Here is a 20,693-nt window from a genome sequence, read left to right on the forward strand (position 1 = left end):
TTAATTCAGGCGAGAGCAACTTCAACCCGAGTAACATCTCTTGTTGTAACATTAGCTACTTCTGCCTGGGTCACATGCTCTGACAGGTCGTCACGGTTGTTAGCAACAGTAAAATTGCAGGGGAACGTTTTGTCATCATACTTTAAGCTAACTGCTAAGCATGCTAAAATACTGATAGGTTTCACCTAAAATGCCACAAAACTGCACTATGTGGAATTAACATTAATGTTAGCTAAAGACTAATACGATTGATTTCAGTGTTCAACCCTAAATCCGTATGCATTTTTTATATTAGCTTAATCATCTGTCATGCTCTAATGTGAGAAGTGTTATTTAATGTAAAGTCAATGTAAATATGTCCAAGTTAAGTTATCTCTCATACCTAACTAGCTAGCTTACTGTATATGCTAACTAGCTTAGCATGCTAACGTTAATTGCGTAAACTAATAGCTTAAATTGCGTTAGCCCCATTAGCTAAGGTTAAGTGACCGTTATATTCACTGTCGTTACCTGTCAAAAGTAGACATCTTTATTAACAAAAACTGTTTAAAACAACAACAACCAGAAGATACATTCTAAACCGATTTAAAAGTTTATATTATGGGACCCTGGTAAAAAATAACGTGAGTGACACCAGAGTAACGCGTTAACGTTACACGGACCTCGACGCTGCAGAAGAGGGATACTGCAGCACCATCAGCCGCCTCTGCCTCTGGAAACTTTAGACTTGTCCTCTTTTGATAACTCACAGTGATAAACCGTGGGCGTCAGGGAACACCAGCCGGGATATAGGATGCCTCACAGATAGACAAGCCCAATGACGCAACGGGTTTACTCAATACAGCTTGAAATTGTGAGGAACAGGATAATACTTGCAGGGTTTCCCACGTTCCCTATGACCAAAACCAGGCTGAGGACTCGGAAACTGACTGATATAACGTGACAGGCGCACAGACACCTCGTCCGACTTCTGGAAACAAGTTTCTCCGGACACCAGGGACCAGCAGATGCAAACTTTCATGATGGCATACTTTATTTTACTTTTTCTACCTTGCGTTTTCACTACACGGGCGGTAAGTTTCACCCTTCCTACGCACCCCTGTGCGTCTTTTTCATCCGTTTTGCGTGCGCTAAAACCAAGGAAAAAGTGCAATAACTTATCTTCCCTGATTTCAGCGCGTATTAGTCCCTTCGTATGAAACAGTCATCTCCAAAGAGCCGTTCAGGGAGATCCGGAAAGGTAGGTTTTTACCTCAGTCGTCTGTTTGATTTAGAGGAGAAAGGAGGGAGGGGGGGGGGGGGGGGGGTGCACGTTGAGCTGCCAGTGAATGTGATGTATTTCCAGCTGAAGTGACAGAGAAAGTTAGTGGTGCAACGTAAAGCTAAAGTGCTTTTATAGGTCTGTCTTATAACCGCATGACTTGATTGTACACTTTTTTTTTCGTATTCTGTTGTGAATTTTCATGTTTTTATTTCATGTTTATTGTGATGCACAAATCACCAAGTCAAATTGCGTGTATGTGCAAACACACTTGGCAGTACACCTTTTCTTATTCTGATTCCGATGATTTAGCTATCCAATAAGAGGATCATGGATGTATTGTTTTCAGGTCACAGCTATGTACAAAGTCAAAGAAGTCTTTGTGTGTGAGGAAAACTGCACAAATGTGTTTGTTAGACAGTTTGTGATTTCCCTCTTTTGTGCGTTTGCCCATCTGTGTTCATTTGAAATCACTAACAAGCTGTTTTTTTGGGGTTTTTTTTGCTCTGCTGCCAGTTCTTACTACAACGGACAAAGAATGTAAATTCCCATTTCGTCAGGGTGGAAGGATTCATCATCACTGCCTCACCATCCTATCCTCAAAACCATGGTGAGTCCATATATGATCCGACCCATCTGGCTCCGCTGTTTTGGTTACACAAACACACACCACTAATGTGCGTGCAACCACACGAAGTTACCACACACTTCGGCTTAGACAAAGAGACAGCTCAACACTTGACAGGTAGAAGTGCTGCGTCGTCATATTTGTTTTCATTCAGACATAAGCTACACACCTTGTCTACATCGCTCTCACACAGACCGCAGGTGTTACGTCAGGCGTTTGTATGACTCGCCCAATAGTTACATTTAATGAGGTAAGGAGCTCGTTTGCTTCAGTAAATTGCTCATTGACGAAGCGTCGATGGGCCTTATAATGATTTGCGTGCCCCAACTAGAATATCGTTCTCTGATGTTATTATAACCAGATGATTATAAAGGTGACATAAGACAGATTGTAGAAAATCCATCTCAAACTGTGACGATGGCTGTAGTTCATAACACTTTTACTACTTCCTGCAGTTTATCCCAAGGGTTGATAAACAGCTGTCACAGTTAAACCATCATGGTGCATTTTTTACTCGCTTCAGTTTGCGACATAGTTACAAAATCATCCTTTTATTACATTTTTTTATTTTGGAGAAACTTGCTGAAGGGCTTTATAGTCATCACTCCTTGGAATTGAGAGGAGAAGGGTGGCTGCCAGCAGCAAGTTGGAACAACATCAATGCAATTATATATGGCCCAACATCTCTGGTCCACCTACACATAAAGTTAACACAATATGACTCTGCGTGTTTTTGTGATGTGCTCATGAGCTCAGCGTCAGGATAGGTTGGTCATTATGTACCGCAGATGCAGTGAGCGGTCCAGAAGTCCGCTGACGTTCCTTTGATTCAAGTAGGGGATGATTGACAGAGTTAGTGAGGTTATGTTTCAGAAAGATTTTCCTTTTTTCTCAGAATAAAACTGGACCTGAAATAGTGCAGCATTTCCGTCACAGAGAGATCGTTATTGCAGCCTGTTAGTACTTGTAGGTTTGAAATATGTCATTTAGGGGTGGATACAATCCTCTCTCATGGTACAAGTAGCTTCATGTCACAATATAAACATATTACATTTTCAGACAAATCAATGATTTAATGATTGTATAAAATAACCAGATAGTGAGGCTGTACTAGAGCTAAATCCTAATATCCGTGATCATAATGACAATGTTGATAACCATCTTAGTTTAGCATGCTAATACTTTCTATAGAGCACTTGACACATAATAAGTACGGTTGAAGCCGATGGGAATGTCATTAGTTTCTCAGTTATTTGATCAAAAACCAAAGTATTGGGCAAATTGAAATTTGAACTTGCTTGAGAAAAAGTCACCGTCACGGTAACGAGTCATCCTAAAAGATGTGGGAGGAGTTAATGTCTGTACCGAATTTAATGACAACCAATCCAATAGCCGTCGAGACATTTCACTCAGAACTTAATGCCAACGTTGTGCTAGAAGAAAAGTCAGGGGATTAAACAAAGTCATTGAGATAAAACCATGAATGTCTTCATAAATCAGTCCAAGTGGCAAACTGACCGACTGAGGAAGCGATCTATAACGTGATATCACTGAAGCATAATCCTCAGGATGGCCTCACACATCCTGGGCTGTTAAACGGAGAGATCTCTGACGGTTTATAATATGGTCCTATTGGCCAACTCTAACTCAGGTGAAATGTTTCTTCCACTTGTAACCCAGGTGACGAGCTGGTGCTCGTATTATATCTCTGTCTCTTCTGTCGCAGGTGCTCCCTCACCAGTAACTTTGATCGAGACCGGCAGTGGGGCTTCTGTGCACCAGAGAAAACTCAGCCAGAGGGTTAGTCCACTAAACGCAGTGCATTTAATCAGTCAACCATGATGCTGTATTGTTCATCCTGTAACTGTGTTCCTTGTTGCTGTGTTTCAGTTTTTGTCCACACGTCACGCAGGATCACAGATCCATGTCGGGAGAATCCATGTCAGAATGGAGGCGTCTGCGCTCTGATCCCTCACAGAGGCTTTGAGTGCTCCTGTCCTGAGAGCTTCGCCGGCACGCTCTGTGAGCAGAGTAGGTACAACTGATGGTTATTATTATTTTATGAATGACAAGTATGATACTACTGTTTTGTCATGTGTATCCTCCATTCAATCTTAAAACAATTTTTTTGTTTTGTTTTGTTTTGTCATATTCTCTCTGCAATCATTTTTTCATTGTGCCCGAGTTCAGTGTTTTCATATCATTGTGCACATTTGGCTGCCAATCACCTGACAGCTGCCGAAGGAAACAAAAGTCCCTGACAGGAAATAACAAACCCCATCATCAGCTTCATGATGCTTAAAGGAAACTCAGGCTAACAGGGATGCGATTTCACTATTTATTTTTAGACCTGATGAAAGAGGAGCATCTGTTAATGCTTGAACTCTGGAAAAGCAGTTTGCCAATATAATCATAAAGGGAAGATTTGCCAGATTTTTTTTTTATGTGGAGTCCAATCAGCGTAGTCGACTGAAGCAATGCATTCCTCAGTGTGTGCTATAGAGGCTTAGAAAGCTGCCTTCACAGCTGCAAAAGTTGTTGTTTTCTCTGCATCCAGCGCCGTCATTGGATGTAACAGTGACGTAGTTCAAGGAAGAACCACGGTTTCATTTTGGATTTCTAGGCTCCGCCTCCAGGTAGCCAGGGAGGCTCTGCAAGCAGGAGAACTCAGCTCTGTACATTTACCATCGACACTGACTGGACATCCACATAAAAGGTGGCAGATTTTCCCTTCAACGCGGCGTCTATTTACTGGCTTTTTCCCAGAGCTTTCAAACGCATCTCATGGTCTTCATCGTTCCATTCTACATTTGGGTCAACAGAACTAACTCCATTTGCTGATGAAGACAGTGAGATGTTTGAAATCTTTTGGTAAAAGTTAAGAACTAAGATGGCTGTGGCTCAGGGGGTAAAAAAGCCTATATATGTTATTTTAAAAAGTCTTAAATGTGACTTTGTAATATAATGAAGTTACATGGGTAATATCTCTTGATTTTGATTCTTTTTTTTGCCAAATATGATTTCCAAGATCAAGAATGAAATTTCACGCTCTACTTCTGCCCTTTCTTAACTCCCTCGTTCGTTTCGGAGACCTCCGTTTTGAGTCATTTGCAAAGAGGTTTCACTCTACCTTCAAAGCCATTTAAATTGCTCACAATCAAACAAAAACAAAAAAGACACCCAAACATGTTTCCACTTAGAAAGAATCGAGCTCAGGCACCAAACTTTGCTCTGCACGCTCCATTGAGCTCTTCAATCTCCTCTCACATTTCCACCTAATGCCTTTTATGTGTCTGTGTCGGCTTTTCAGAGAAGTGCTATGAAACCGTACACCTGCGCTATTATGACACCGGAGAGTCTTGGGGACGAATTCACCTCCGCAATGTGGAACAGTGCACATGTGTGGCGGGGGAAATCAAGTGTGAAAGAGTTCGCTACACAAGTAAGATGTGCTTTCAGCTGTTGTTCTGCTTCAATTGTGTCTTGCTTTTGCTCTGCGGTCTGCTTTTGTTGAGATGAGAGTGAAACCCAATAAGGGAAGTGTTTACAACAACTTAAACCCGATGCACTTCCTCAAACGGTTCATCTGATTGTCACTTAAGTGAGCTTTCTTTACTCTACATGTAGTTTCTAAGAATTAGCTGAATTTGCGGCAGACACGGTGCATTTTTTTCATACTTAACATCCTGTAAAATACTGACTCTAAATGTAGATCAGCGCTCTCTAAGGAACGACGTCTTTATGTTTTTTTGGATTTCACAAGCTTTTTCATGCTTATCAAGCCTCAAACGCTACGAGTGTCAGGTCTCCCTCCCGCCCGGAGACATGCTTATTCTCTTTGATCACAGCTCCATAGTTACACGACTAACATAGCCAAGGAAGAAAAGACAGATTATATGACTCACTGTGACTCAGGAATGGTGTTTTAGGACACACCCCATGGGTCCGTAAGGTGCTTTCATCTCAATGTGGGGGGGGAGATCTTCATGGGCCTTTAACAGATTCCCTGACATAAAAGAGAACGGTTTCATCCTCGCTGAGCCGAAACCTGTTTTTTGTCATGATGGTCGGGGCTTTTCTTATTCTCTACGGTGGGAAAGAAATCTGTCCTCAAAGTAAACGCACCTGAATGCCCTTTGACTTGACTCTACAATGAAATTTGACTTTTCCAAATTTTTCTCAAGGAGACCTGAGAACCAAAAACAGAGCTAAATTTGCCATTTACGATAAGTGAATGTTGTGTGTACGACTCGCTTTGATTTTAGGGTTAAACCATTTTGTAAACCAGACATATTCGGGTATAAAGCTTCTTGTGGAAATATAGAGTATGTATGTGTGACCTGGTGTTCCTCTGTGTGTCCAGTGTGCCGTTCAAACCCTTGTCAGAATGACGGAACGTGTCGAATGATCACAGCCACCGGCAAGGAAGTGTGCAACTGCCGAGGCGGCCACAGCGGTCCGTACTGTGGCTCCGGTGAGTCAAAAGCAGGACTAGTGTTATCCGTCCCGTGTGTTTGTCACGTATGCGTGTCCATGCATGTGTGTGCGTGACGACGGGTTTGATTAATGATGGCAGGAGAAGACATGGGCAAGCTGCACTCAGTTGGTGTAACTGTTGTCAAAGCATGCAGAGAGTGGCTTTAGTGTGAAAGCAAGATGTCGGTCATCTGGAAATTGTCTGATTGCATTCATATTGTTTACATATTTGTGTTGTACTGCAAAATCGAGACATGCTTGAGACATTTTTTGTTTTGTCTGTTTCCGCCTGTGGTTTGTGTGTGTGTGTGTGTGTGTGTGTGTGTGCAGAGCCGGAGGCCGAGTGCTATAACAGCAGGGGCACAGATTACAGAGGGCTGGTGGGCACCACGGTGTCCGGCGCCAGGTGCGTGGCGTGGAACTCAGACCTGCTGTACAACGAGCTCCACGTGGGCACGGTGGTCGCCTCGCCACTCAAGGGCCTCGGGGAACACGCCTACTGCAGGTGTGTGTGTTGACACGTCCTGCTAATTCTGGTAGCCAGCGACATGACAGGCGAAGGTTCTGCTTCTGCTTTGAGTGGATGTTGTGTTGATGTTGTGGTTTGTAGGCTTATGTGAAATCCAGCCTGTGTGTATAGTCAAAAAAAAACGAATCTACTCCACATTCGCTCCTCTTCCATTTCTTACAGCTTTCCTCATTCGTTGTTGCTATGACTACCCAGCAGCCATATGGCATGCGCACCGAAAATGTCCCAAAGATCAAAGAAAAGCCCGTTTCAAGCAAACACACTAGCACACAAGTTTCATTGCCGGGAAAGTTTCATATTGCAGCTCAGTGAAACTTGATTCCTAAAAATTATTAAAACTGAATCATTTTCATCCTCCACATTCAAACGCGATGGAGCCCCCCCCCCTGTAAGCCATTTAGCTGTGTTCTAACACCTACACACACTCTGTCCACTGTGTTTCTGTGTGTGTGTGTGTGTGTGTGTGTGTGTGTGTGTGTGTGTAGGAACCCAGATCAGGACAAGATGCCGTGGTGCTACACCCTAAATGACGGCGCCATCTCCTGGGAGTACTGCGACGTCCCCTCCTGTGTGATGCCTGTGTGTGAGTAAACGGGGCACATGAAAGGAGTTTTGTAGTCTTTTCTTTTGGTCACGTAGTTGGTTTCATCACTGAACTAATGCATTGGTACACACTGATGCTCTTCCATATTGGTAAAGCGTGATATATCTGTTAGATTGGCCAGATAAAACAGCTTGATGTTGCTTTCATCATTTGTTAAAGAAGTCTTTCCATTGATTATTGGCCTTGGTTATTGTTGGCCTTATTGTTGGGGTAATTTTTTTTCTCTTACGTACCTCAACAACTTGTCATTATAAGGAATGAAAAGCTAAGACTATTCACGAAGGCCACTCAATGCATCATTCAATATCTTTATTCTCAGCCTCAGTTATGTGACACGTTCAGGGACGAATTCAAAAACCGCTCGACGCCTCAATAAATGCCTCGACTTTTAATCAGAAGTCCAGCGTTCGTGATAAAGACAGCAGGGCGGAGACTTCAGCTACTGTGTGGAGTCACGCTGCTCCAAAACGTGGAATTCAGCCAAGCTGACTGGTTTTTGGCAGAGCTTGTTTTTAATAACGTGGGCTCGATGAGATAAAGGGGAATAAGGCATGACTCACCCTGAATCAACATGTCGCGTCAGGTGCTGCCAATCGTTTATGTAGGGAGTGGGATTTGGCGCAGTTGACCGTCTGTCATGATGCCAGGGGTATGCATAGAATCCACAAGCGTATGATTTAAAGCATGGGGTTGCTCTGCTACCCTAACATTCTCACCCTATGGAACAGCTTTTCTCTTGTGCTTCTTGCAGGGGAGAATGAGCCAGCGACAAACACGAAAATATTCAAAAGAGGTATTCTAGGGAGTGTGGTAGCAAAATATTCTAGCTGTTAGACCGGTTTGTAGTAGTTAGTTGTAGTTCTAATTCCTGTTAAGACATTGTAGTTTGTTGTAGCAATAATGCCACTTAAGTCTGAGATAATCACGCGCTTTAACTTTTTTCTTCACGCAGCTTCTTCTCGAAGGATTATGCCGTTTAATGTCCTGCCTCCCATTAAAAGACCCAACCCCTCCATGACCACCAAAAAGCACGTGTGCGGCAAAAAGCACAAGAAGAGGTTATCCATAGCCAGGGGGCGGATACTGGGCGGAAACTCGGCTCTTCCGGGAACTCACCCCTGGATGGCAGCCATTTATATCGGAAAATCGGACTTCTGCGCCGGCACCCTGGTCTCTTCTTGCTGGATCGTCTCTGCAGCTCACTGCGTCTTCCGCAAGTATGTCCTGGGTGCACTTCAGCTGCAACGGAAGCTTGTGTTTGTATTTATGTCACTGCAGAAAAGGGCCTCTGAAACTTTGGGACAGAAAAAAAAAGTCATTTTGATGTCCTTGGGAGCTCTTTTCAGCCTGTATATAAAAGACCGAAAGCGCTCAGTTTGAGTCATCATGAAACCTTAATTGTTCAGGAAGCATTCATAGATCAGAGGGGAGCATTATTTGAACTGTTTTCTGACCTTTGCAGCTGAACAAGACACGTGATTCAAAGACTTTGACTCCTCAGCATCACAGCTTTATGAACGCCCTATATTTAGAGATGCAGTTCGAGGAAAACCTAAAAACGTCTCACGCGCAGATGTTGTTTACACGCAAGTGCATACATTTCCCTTTTGATGTCAGCAAACAGGCATTTGTTGCCATTGCTCAAGTTCAAAGAGCTAAATCATGACATCATTGAATTGGACACTAATAGCAGTGATTGAAAATGCATAGTAGTTTTTCAGGCTTTTTTAAAAAAAAAGGATAGAGACCATAATATCTGCAAGGCTTTCTTTTAAATATGCTGTCACTGCTAAACTGATCTGGTATCAGCTGGGACTTGATTGAACTAATGAAAACAGAACAAGAGTCCACAATGTTCCTTACACACCACAGTACAAACACGACATAAAGAACAGCGTGCTCGAGATTGAGCTATTATTAGAGTCTTGGGTCTCAAAGTGTTAATATTTGTCCTGAGGGGAAAAGAGATCATTAAATCAGGTCTGAAATGGGGAGGGTTCATCCTCTGGGGAGCATCCATGTACTAGATATATTTAATGGAAATCTGCTCAATAGATTTAGATATTTCTTGTGCATTCCTGGAATTTTTTTACGGCCCATCAATGTTATTGATAGAAGAGAGGCGGCATCCCGCGATTTACCCTCTGGGGATCAAGGTTTTAAGGAAATTGTGTGTGTCTTCCCTTGCAGCCCCCCGAGGTCTCAGCTTCGAGTGGTGCTCGGCCAGCAGAACTTCAACGTCACCGGTCCCAACACCAGGACATTTGGAGTGGAAAAGTACATCTTTCCAAAACAGTTCTCAGTGTTCAATCCAATGCTACATGATATTGGTAAGCATTAATTAAGTGGACACACACACACACACACACACTAGTGACTCACATAAACTAGAAGACCTCCTGTCCCCATTCGGAAACACACAAACTCACTAAAGACCGCAGTCTGCGTGCACAGCTGTGCGTCACTGAGCAGCTGTGTCCCTGTTCTCCCCCGCACAAACACACACACACACACACACATGCACTGGCTGTTGGGTGTGGCGTTTTCATTGGGCAGCGGAGTCTGCGAGTCTACCACTTGTTTCATCATTTTAACTGCTCTTTTTCGTCGTCTGTCGTCTTGTGTTTGGCAGTGCTGATCAAACTGGCGAAGCAGGACGGGCGCTGTGTGAGGAGAACCCCGTTCATCAGACCCATCTGTCTCCCAGACAAAAGCATGACGTTCCCCGATGACTACTGCTGTACTATTAGCGGCTGGGGACACATGTATGAGAGTGAGTGATGAGGGAATCGTGGCCGTGTCCTCGTGATAACGCCTATCTACATCCATACGATACATGAGTTTCTTGTTTTAAACTTGAGCAGGACTCTAACATTTAGACTGTTGTTCAGGCCCTGTTCACATTAACATGTGATGCGTTATTCCTGCTTTCATTTCGACAGAGGCCGAGGGTTACTCGAGTCTGCAGGAGGCCGGAGTGAGGCTGATTCCTCACGAAGCTTGTAGGAAGCCAGAGGTTTACGGCAACCATGTCACCGCTGACGTGATTTGTGCGGGGCTCAGCGGCTGTGTCGACGCCTGCCAGGTAGGAAAACATTCGGAGACGGTGATCATCAAATCCAAGGCTGCCAGGTTGATGGTTACGTCCTCACAATTCCTCATCGTCAATATATGTCAAACTAAAAAGTGCCATCACTGGCACTGTCAGGCTCAGATGGCTGATTATGAATGAAACGTTTTTGTCTGTTTATTGTATTTAACCAAGTTTCGCTCTGAGAAATGTCACGTTGCATGTAAATCATCTGTCCACCCTGAAAGACATCGCTCCCTCCATCTAAACTGAATGTGTCCAGACTGCTATTATGTTGTTTAAACAGTGGAAGTCAGCTCATGCACCATGAATCACAGACTGACATAATCTGCTTGCCAGGGTGCAATATGATGGGGAAACATTCTGGGTATCCGGTATCTGCTGGACAGGATATGAATGTATCATCTGAAATAGGAGAGATTTCTTCACTAGACAAAGCCATGGCTTAGCTCCCTTCTAATGGGATGAAATGATGAGGAGTCATGGATGTCCATTGCAACATGAATGGTTGACGAAAGTGTCAGGTTGAATATGAACTAACAAAGAGCTGGTGGAACCGGCTCACCCCCCCCCCCCTTATTGTTCTGAAGTATTGGAAATTACAACTGATCATAAAGTGCTCTGGGCAACATAGACTCCCAGAGCCCACATAGTTGTTGACCTCCTCCCTTGGCTCTGTAAGGGTCGGTATCAGAACGTTGACTCAAGGCATCAGAGTAATGGAACAACACTTCAGATTTCAGCAGAGATTCCCCTGAGTGAAGAGCCAGAGGGCAGTTAGACTACCGACTCAACCTGCCATGTGTTATATATTGAAGTTCCTTTCCTCTTTAACTAAATCTCTCAGTTATCTGTTTACCTCTTTGGTAGAGTGCACTTTTTAGGAATGAATTAGGTTCAAAGTGTGTGACTCAGCTGTTAGTGTGACTCTGCTTTGATCTGTGTACGTATATGTGTGTGAACTGTATATACTTTATGTGTTTCCCCAGGGCGACTCCGGGGGCCCTTTGGCTTGCGCGAGGGATGACGTCAGCTTCCTGTATGGGATCATCAGCTGGGGAGAGGGCTGCGGCCGCTCTGGAAAACCTGGTGTTTACACTAAAGTGGTGAACTATATGGATTGGATCAATTCTGTGATCGCACGCAAACCCAAGGCTTCATGAAAGAACGTCACCCGGACATTAGCTTTAATATATAAGATGTTGTATTATATTGTATTCTAACAGTTTTTTATTTGTCATGCTTGTGGAAGTTTATAGGTTGTTTTTTTAACTGTGAAACATTTTGTGACTGAATAAACCTTTAATGACTTGATAAAGCTTTCAGTTTTATGAGTTTTTCAACTACTTCAAATCAAAGATACAGATATGTATAACTTTGATTTTATGGTTTAAATATATTAAATGCTTTGGCAGCGAGGTCACTCAAATGTTCAACAGAGGATGTGGTCATTTATAGTTATAGATATAAACCTCTGTGTACTACGTACTTACACATATGAAGGGCCACTTCTACTATGATGCGACCTGATTCCCTTTCTGAAATAGATAAGTAATAATGTATATCTGTGTGCATAGTTCCTAAACCAGCGTTTGTAAAGACTCTCGCTAACTGTCAGAACCACTTATGAAAGGTGGTATTTGTGGCATGAGAACCATGTGATCGTTTCCTCCAGTAGCAGCAGCAGCAGGTGGTGTAAACCAGCCCAGGTGGCAGCAGCACTGGAAGGCCGGTACACTGACTGACAGACAGACACTAGTCAAGCCCTTTTTTTTTTTTTCACGTGCCCTGCTGGGGGCGAGTTTGCGGCCCACAAGCAGAGAGAGAGAGAGAGAGAGAGAGAGAGAGAGAGAGAGAGAGAGAGAGAGAGAGCAGCTATTTTGAAAGTGACCCTCTCATTCAGGCAGCGACTGTGCAGCTGTCAGGAACCATGACTGAAGATGACGGATTCTGTTGTCGTGGAGGGATATGCCAGACTCAGAGATGGGAAAAAGGTGTTTAGCGTGTCAATATTTCTGCTGAAGTAATGCAACGCACTTTCGTTAAAAAACAAAAAGTTTGTCTTTACTTTTGCTTTCTCCCACAGTGGAAAACTAGGTGGCTCGTTCTTCGCAAGCCGTCGCCTGTGGCAGGTAAAAAAAAACAAACGTATTTATTACCGGTCACTTTTCCACATTTCATCTATGGTTTGTTACAAGTTTTGCGCAGTGGGGTAAACACACGAATGCGCATGTTTGCTGCGCAACTTTGGAGGAAGCTAGCACGTTTAAGTAATCAGCTGCTATCGTGCATGTGTTGTCCAGTTGCATGGACCCTCTCTGTGTTGACGAGGCCTGGTTCGCACAGTATGTCCACACGTCTGCCCTCAGGGCTCTAATAAGGGTTCATAGATTTCAACCCTCTATAAACGAGACAAAACTACACGGGAGAGTCCAGCTGTAGTAAAAGCTTGTTTTTGTGTTGAAAAGCAAGTTAGATGTGTTGACAAACTCCCAAGTTTACTCATCTCTCAGGGAAAACAAGTTTTATTGTGAAAATACAGATTCAGAGCAGAATCTACAAGTTTATTTTTTTTAAACAAGTCCATTTAAAGTGTAAATGTTTGCCCTGGTTTTGACAGTAAAGGCCGGTCAAACGTCCTTCATGTCATTTGAAATATGCATCAGTGTATTTATTTGTAAATGAGATTATTAATTCATTTCACTTGTTCCTGCCTTGTGTCTGTACTTCAATTTGTTTGTGTAACCTCACTGTTTAAGATTTATTGACATTCTGAATGTTTATTGTACACATTTTTTTGCCTTCACATTCACTGGCCTCAATTTTCCTCAGCTTTACAAAGGCTCACGTACGACCACATATTTAAAAATATTTCTGAACATGATTCCGCATGTTCAAAATCTTACTGAACCTCATTTGAGCTCATTCTCAACGTTGATTTGCTGAAGACTGAGCCCCGCTGTATTTTTAGACGCACCATGAATGTGCTCTAAGTACTTGTTGTTTTGTCACATTTACTGAGGAGAGTCTCAGCTTGCCTGAAGTTGAGTACGAGGTTGTCTTAAACCAACCTTACCTCTGGCCTTTTTGTGCGTTACGAATCAGAAACAAGGCTTGAAAGTGATGAAGTGGCTGTATTGCATTACTCAGAAAGGTTTCTTTGGATATCTGGCGCTGGACAGCTTAACATGCTCCACAGATCAGACTGAGGTGGAGTGCTGCTCCTCTTCAGATCTTTGATGTCACTGTTATCACAGCTGCTTGCGCTCATGCCTCCGTTGTGTGGGTTGAGAGCTGTGCGTGCGTGTGTGTGTGGGAGTGAGAGACACACACACACACACACACACACACACACACACACACACACACACACACACACACACACACACACACGCACACACACTGTCTTGTTTTGTCAGTTGACACTGCTTGTTTGAAGGTGCCAAAAGACTACAGAACACTACAACCGCTACTGTGTGTCAGAATACATTGTATTAGTATTTGACAATGTAATTAATTATGGATTTTATGGATGGTATTTTCCGAAAACTGTTACGTCTGAAATAATACAAAAATCGAATCACTGCATATTCAGCTCAGACTCTTTCTTAGACACGAGAGGTATTCTTTTTGGATTTATTGTGACTCGTACTTGCTCTCCGTCTCCTCCAGACTGCCTCGTGCTGCTGGTTTTTAAAGACAAGTCCGACAAAGCGCAGGGCAGCAAGGAGAGGGCCAGCGTCACCTTGGAGGAGATCTGCGGCGTGGAAGCGGGACAGTGGTATGAAGGTGTGGCTTTTACTCTGGCCATCCTCTGCCTGAACCAGGCTGCTCTACTGGGCTTCGACAGCAAGGAGGCCCTGCAGGCGTGGGACGCCCGCCTACGGTACAGCCTCGGCGAAGGTGGGGAGACCGGCCTGTGCTTCGGTTTCGGTGTTTAGTCCTTTTTTCACTTCCGGTGAAAGGTGATTCGTTTGAGCTTTTACAGAAACATACCACATTTGACCGCACTATACTGGAATCAAAGCAATTCTCAACGAGCCGATTAGTTCATCCATCATGCTGGCAGGCTTGTCAGGGTTTGAAATTGACTGCAGAACAAGAAAAGTACTCTGCTGTTTTAATCACAAGTTAGTATATTTACCCCTTTCTAGAGCAGGAGCTCTAAAGTTCATCAAAGGAAAGAGCCCAAGATAAACAAGCTAACTGTCCTCAGCTGCAGCATTTTGTAAACGCTGCACTTTCCTGACATTTAAGCAAGGGAACAACACGGTGCAAATTCATATTCTACAGTAATGCCTAGCTGTCATGATGACAGAAAGATGCATCTGCAAGCAATTATTAATTTATGTGTACGCTTCTTTTGACTTTGCAAGATGCAGTTAGTTGCTGACGTATTTGGGGTGTTTTCATTGAGGTTATTGATGATTTTCTAAATTGCTTATGGCCATTTGAGGCTACTCTAATGAAAACAAAATGTAAAAACACATTCTGATCTATAGTTAAAATGTCATAAGCTGTACTATGAGAGATGAAAACACTTGAAGATGCGGGCTGGACAGAGTCACACCAATAGGAGTAGTACTTCTTTATAATTGAATGGATAAACTAAGATTTAAACTACAGATAAATATTAACACATAAACGGTCACAGACCATCCCCTAATAAAACCATGACTATGTAGTCTTCTTGTCACATGCTTCTGCTTCTGCTTCATCTTCCCGACCTGAAACGCATCAGTTTGCATCCTGATGAGTGCTAATAGTAATGCTCTTTTAGTAGATCACGTTATGCTAACTTTTTATTGTCGTGGATGGGCATTTTTAAACTTTTTTTTTTTTTTTTAAAGTTGAAAGCAAGGTTTTGACAATGATGGATTGATGATGATAATTATTGTGATATTCATTCATGCACTACGAAATTCTGACATCCAAGCATTAAAAGTTTATTTACAGCCAAGCTCCTAAACACGACATGTATAGTAATAGTAATCAAAATGATAACGATAATAACAATAATTATACAAATATAGTGTGCTGAAATTCATAAAATGCTTCTTTCTTTTTTTTTTAAAAGATTGAGAAGTGATTTAAAGGATGTCAGTGATGCTGCAAGCCTCAGGCCTACAGTCCACTGTCTATTGTATAAGTTACATGTGATAAACAAATTGGCGCTAATTATAGCATTGGACTGTTCGGCCGGTGGCTGGAGTCCAGATGAATTTTAAAGCAGTCGCTAATGACAGTGTTATGAGACCTGACTGTGGCAGAGGATGAGGTGCTAAAGACGAATTGCATCGCAGTTGTTCCTTCCAGTCTGAAGCTCGCGCATCTAATAAAATATATGCTCGCTTTTACGGATGCACCTGCGTCTGTGTTCTGAGAGGGCTGGATAACTGTGTGTGTGTGTGTGTGTGTGTGTGTGTGTGTGTGTGTGTGTGTGTGTGTGTGTGTGTGTGTGTGTGTGTGTGTGTGTGTGTGTGTGTGTGTGTGTGTGTGTGGAGTAAGTCCAGGCCTGCAGAAATGTCACCTGCCATGCTGTGGGCTGAGGGCCACAGCGCGCAGCTCTTTTGTGGTTTTGTGTGACACCGCATGAATCTTTCTTAACCTGTGTGGCGACGTGGCGCAGCTTGCTGACATTTCCTCATCATCGCCTCCATCAATCTCAACTGGCGGAAGTTTGTTCAGCGCAGTAAAAGTCTTAACTCCGCGTATGGGTTGGATGAAGTTCCGCAAAGTCACAGGCAAAAACACAAATGCAATGCTCATAGTTCTAATTTTACACCCAGTTATTTTCATTGGTTTCTTATTAGCAACAGTACACAGACGCCATTATACAGATGTTGATGACAGGCCGTGATTGGCTGCATTGGGCTTTAGATCTGAGACCGCTGTTTTCAGAGCTCAGCTCGCTGATCTCATTCTCCGTTTGCAGCTGTTTCTCCTTTTATTGTGAAATAAAATCCGTGCTGAAGTAATCATTTACTAAGGACATTGTGTTTCAATTTCATGTGAAGCCTAAATTGAACTATTTTCAACCTGCTGCCATTTTTAGAAATACACTGTATTGAAATGTATTGTAATGTATGGAAATGTACTTGTGTGTGCCTACCTAAATGTTGACTATATGAAACATGTGCCGGCTGTGAAGTCAGATTTATCAAAGCTCAAAACAAAGAAAATCATCTTTTCACTCATCTCTCTTGTGTTTTGAATGCTACATTGACCATTGCTTTTGCATGGTTTGAACTGTATTGTTCATACCTTTACTCCTTATTGAAGTTTTAACTAGTTTCTCTGTTTCCTTAGTTCATAGATTCAGTGTTGGAGTCTTACCAGGGACCAAGTTGGAGAGTGGACCCGCAACTCTTCATCTGTGCAACAACTTATTGGTTCTCGCCAGGGACGTCCCCCCTGTTATTATCGGCCACTGGAACCTTCCAGACCTGCGCAGATATGGGCCTGTACCCAATGGATTTGTGTTCGAGGGAGGATCAAGATGTGGTTACTGTAAGTTTTTGCTCTTAATGTTGTTGCTTTTATGCTACATTTGGATGTGTAAAATGGGCCATTTAGCTATTATGTTGCTCCGTAAACTGGTATTTAGCGTTTTTTTGGCAGATGGTTCTACAAGAAATCAAGAAAATTGGCTCATGGGGCTAAAAGAGCACACTTGTGTTTGGGAAGCATGATGGGAACTGAAGGAACTATAAACAGTTTTAAGTTTAATGATTGACAAAATGGCAGGCTTAGAAAACAGAACATCAACAGCAAAATGGACAGGAAAACAAAAAGCAAGGTTAAAATATCAAAATAAGGGAGAAAGAGCACAAAAACATACTTCAGACCACCACTGTCTTCATCATGTCATGCCAATAATGTCTAGAGTAAAATTGGGTCTCGCCATCAGAGGCTAATGGCTCTAATGTATCTGAGCCATGTCTTTCTCAGACAGACCACATAAGCACCGGCTGTGATTGGAGATGATTCATTCGTAGCTTTCATTCAACAGTGTCTGTAAAAGAGAGGCTCCTTCCCAGTACAACGGTGTCCTGAGTAGTACATGTTATACAGCCATTTTCATGGTTTCACTTAGTTCCAATTATGGGAAATATTAAGTTGGTTCGGTCAAGTTAGCACTCATACTAGATGAATGAATGAATTCATGAATGATTTATCCATTACTTAAAGCAATCCAGTTTGACTTCTCAGCTTGCTTGCTAAGTAGTTTTCATGCTCTCTTAATCTCGGCACATTGTGAAGGTGTTAGACCTAAACTTGGTTAATTGATAAACTGAGGCGCGTTCTCTGCTGTCGGCCAATCATAGCTGGTAGTTTGTTGGTTATTGTGACATTAGATATACTTCAAAGTCACACCAATTTGTAATCCAGTTTGCATAATTCCCAGCTACAAACAATTGTGTGTCAATTGATATTTTATTGCTCCACAATATTTTCAGCTTGCCGACATGTGGATAACAACCACATATGGGTGTAATGTTGATGCTTAATAATGCCAACAAGTGGGCTGTTAATGGTAATTTGATTTACTTGGATGAGTAATAACGAGCATATGATGTCAATGGCAGTAAAAGATTTGTCACTTGTTCTCATTAGTGTTTTGTCCTCTCTGACTCTGGGGATTGTGCATTAGACAAACAGCTGCTTCATGACAACAAGAAATTTGCTGGAGGAAATTATTCAGTATTAGTCTGTGCAGGCTCACTCCTGCTGTGCCTAAAATTCGACATCGTGCGTCACTCCAGAGAAGCTGTTTTTGAGAATCAGGAGTTACCCCCCCGAGCTGTGTGTGCGTCCCGGAGTAAAAGTAAACTACAGTTTGCATCCTGGAACAGACATGAAGCCATTAAAGCCGAGATGAGTGTATGTCAACACCTGGAGGGGACAGAGAGACGTGAGGGGAACGCCAGAGACATCAGAGCATTACAGAAACACGATGACCCCGCTGGAAACATGACACTTCAGCATGCGATGTTTGATTTATTTAGCTCCATTAAATCTTCAGCCGTGGTTAACATGAAGACGGTCAGAAGAAACGTACACATTAAAGTTCAGAAAGACGGTGACAAAAAGAAAAAAGGGTAATGTGTGTAAACGTGAAGGTGCGTTTGAGTGTTGAAGGGGTGCGCATTCCTGTGACATGTAATCTCTTGGCACAGTTTATCCACAGCAGAGGGAGAAGTGATGTAACGACGGTGAACCTCTCACTTGTGGTTGAAGCTGTATTTGTCCGACCTTTTGTCCTGTTGAGTTCATCCTCAATGGTTCTAGCCAAGTAGCCAAAGTGTGCTGTATAACACTCTTATCACACTTGATGAAAGCGCAAATGAGTAGTCAATCAACTGGATTGATACTTAATTAATCACAGCGGGAAGTTGCAGCTTTGCAGCAGTCGAATCACACATAAATGACTAATTAAAACAAACAACATACTGTAATCAAAGAGGTAGATCATTATCAAAGAGGTAGATCATTATCACCCAGCTCTTAAGTTTAGCTTAATGGAGATTTTTAACGTCTTTTTAAAGGTGCAGTGTGTAGGATTTGGCGTCATCTAGCAATGAGATTGCAAATTGCAACCTGTTTAAACTTGTGTGCCATGCGTGTCGGAGAACTACGACGTGAAAACGCGAATAGCCTTATCTAGAGCTAAGTCATTATGAGAATAGTAGAGCCAGTGTGTGTAGTGGGAAGTGAGTTGTTAAGCGGTGTGTGTGTGTGTGTGTGTGTGTGTGTGTGTGTGTGTGTGTGTGTGTGTGTGTGTGTGTGTGTGTGATCGAATAAGTTGGCAGCGGTGAAGAAGAGTTAGTTTAGCGGTGAGATGAACATAGTGAAGCATTAAGCAGCTAGAGAGTCAGATATCTTTCTTGGTGGGTGGTGGAGACCAAAAATAGAGCTAAAAGGAGAATAGTTACTGTAGATGGACACAAGCACAACTCTAAATGATTGTGTACGTTGCTGGATGTCATAATATGTGTTTGTAGCATGTTTTGCTGCTTTAAAGACATTTAAAATTGTTGTTTAGAAGATAAATCAGTTTTATTTATTTTGTGGGGGAACATAACTAGACAGTTAAATGTGTACATGTATATGAAGTTGTTTATTTCACTATTAATGAAGAAATCCTTGAAGAAGGTTTATATTGTTCCTCTGAGGGAAGCTGCCGCTGATTCCATAGATTATTGAGTTCATCTCATTTAGAAAGAAAGAACAGAATAGAAAGAGTGGTTTGCCCTAAAAGAGATTATCCCTTTTAAAGTTTGCTTACTTGGATGACTTTGCTGCTGTGAAAATAAAATGGCCAGCCTTTGCTTTAGTGACTTTAGTAAGTTTAAACTTCCCACCTACTGAACACAATTTAATGAGTTGTGCTACTTTGTAATGACTCCGTGTTTTAACACTTTTTAGAGAAGAGACCAGAAGGGTCCACTTCTGTTGTTTTTGTTACTGTACAGAATCTCTGTCGTAAACTAAATGACTCCTGCCACCTGTCCTTTTTGTTTTGCTGTGGGTTTTTTTTGTGTTGTAGCTTTTTGCACCTGCTGTTCAGTCACCTGCTATCAAAAGCATGAGGCGCGTAGATGTGGTTCCTCCAAAAAGAAACGATGTAATCCTACATCCAACCGAAGTAGTTTCTGTGCCAGACGAGAGTACAATATAAGATCAAATTCATTATTAGAGCCCTATCATCCACATCAGCAGCCAATGCATCTTCAGTTTTGACTGGTGCAGACTTTACTGCTGACCGTTGACCCTGCTCACTGCAAGGGGAGTGTTGGGAATGTGATTGAGGCCTGGCTTGAGATGGGTGGTCTCAGGGACAGGGCGACACAACGACCCTTTTAATGGCGACACCTTGTAATGAACAGCCAGTTGTATTGTCAGAGGGAGGTCGAGAGACCTCTTGGTCGCATGGCCTTTCACCTTTGCATTCCTATATCATCTTTGAAGACATTCTAAATTGATTTGAAAGACAAACTGGGAGCATTGAAGAGGAAATAAAAAAACAACAACAACAAGGGCTGCATATCAAACCTCAATCATTTTTGGAAGTACTAAAAATCATCACTGAATGCCCGGCCA

At 42.6% G+C, this 20,693-nt stretch overlaps 2 protein-coding genes across 3 annotated transcripts in view; both read left to right on the forward strand.

Annotated features, from left to right (window-relative positions):
* The first annotated feature begins 663 nt into the window (after positions 1-663).
* On the forward strand, positions 664-11,835 carry LOC137874886 (hepatocyte growth factor activator). Its single transcript, XM_068713861.1, has 14 exons — positions 664-1,073; positions 1,177-1,240; positions 1,778-1,871; positions 3,616-3,689; positions 3,780-3,920; positions 5,200-5,331; positions 6,253-6,363; positions 6,696-6,870; positions 7,380-7,477; positions 8,451-8,715; positions 9,689-9,828; positions 10,131-10,271; positions 10,441-10,583; positions 11,579-11,835. Exons 1-14 carry the CDS (start codon positions 1,008-1,010, stop codon positions 11,750-11,752), a joined length of 1,818 nt encoding a protein of 605 aa, XP_068569962.1. The 5' UTR covers positions 664-1,007; the 3' UTR covers positions 11,753-11,835.
* Positions 11,836-12,378: 543 nt separating this feature from the next.
* Positions 12,379-20,693, forward strand: part of LOC137874536 (protein Dok-7-like) — a 29,247-nt gene continuing 20,932 nt past the window's right edge. For both annotated transcript variants that reach the window (XM_068713268.1, XM_068713269.1), the window contains exons 1-4: positions 12,379-12,583; positions 12,676-12,721; positions 14,262-14,492; positions 16,899-17,099. In XM_068713268.1, the coding sequence (XP_068569369.1) occupies positions 12,530-12,583; positions 12,676-12,721; positions 14,262-14,492; positions 16,899-17,099 (532 nt within the window). In that variant the 5' untranslated portion in view covers positions 12,379-12,529. The remainder of the gene's footprint in view (positions 12,584-12,675; positions 12,722-14,261; positions 14,493-16,898; positions 17,100-20,693) is intronic.

The sequence above is a fragment of the Cebidichthys violaceus genome, unplaced genomic scaffold, assembly GCF_023349555.1.
Source record: "Cebidichthys violaceus isolate CVI_PGR_0920_01 unplaced genomic scaffold, fCebVio1.0.p SCAF_19, whole genome shotgun sequence".
Lineage (NCBI taxonomy): Eukaryota > Metazoa > Chordata > Actinopteri > Perciformes > Stichaeidae > Cebidichthys > Cebidichthys violaceus.

Coding starts and splice junctions, on each gene's coding strand:
- LOC137874886 (XM_068713861.1), top strand. CDS start 1,008: ATGCAAACTTTCATGATGGCATACTTTATTTTACTTTTTCTACCTTGC. Junction 1,241..1,777: donor GTTCAGGGAGATCCGGAAAG/GTAGGTTTTTAC, acceptor CTCTGCTGCCAG/TTCTTACTACAACGGACAAA. Junction 3,690..3,779: donor AGAGAAAACTCAGCCAGAGG/GTTAGTCCACTA, acceptor GCTGTGTTTCAG/TTTTTGTCCACACGTCACGC.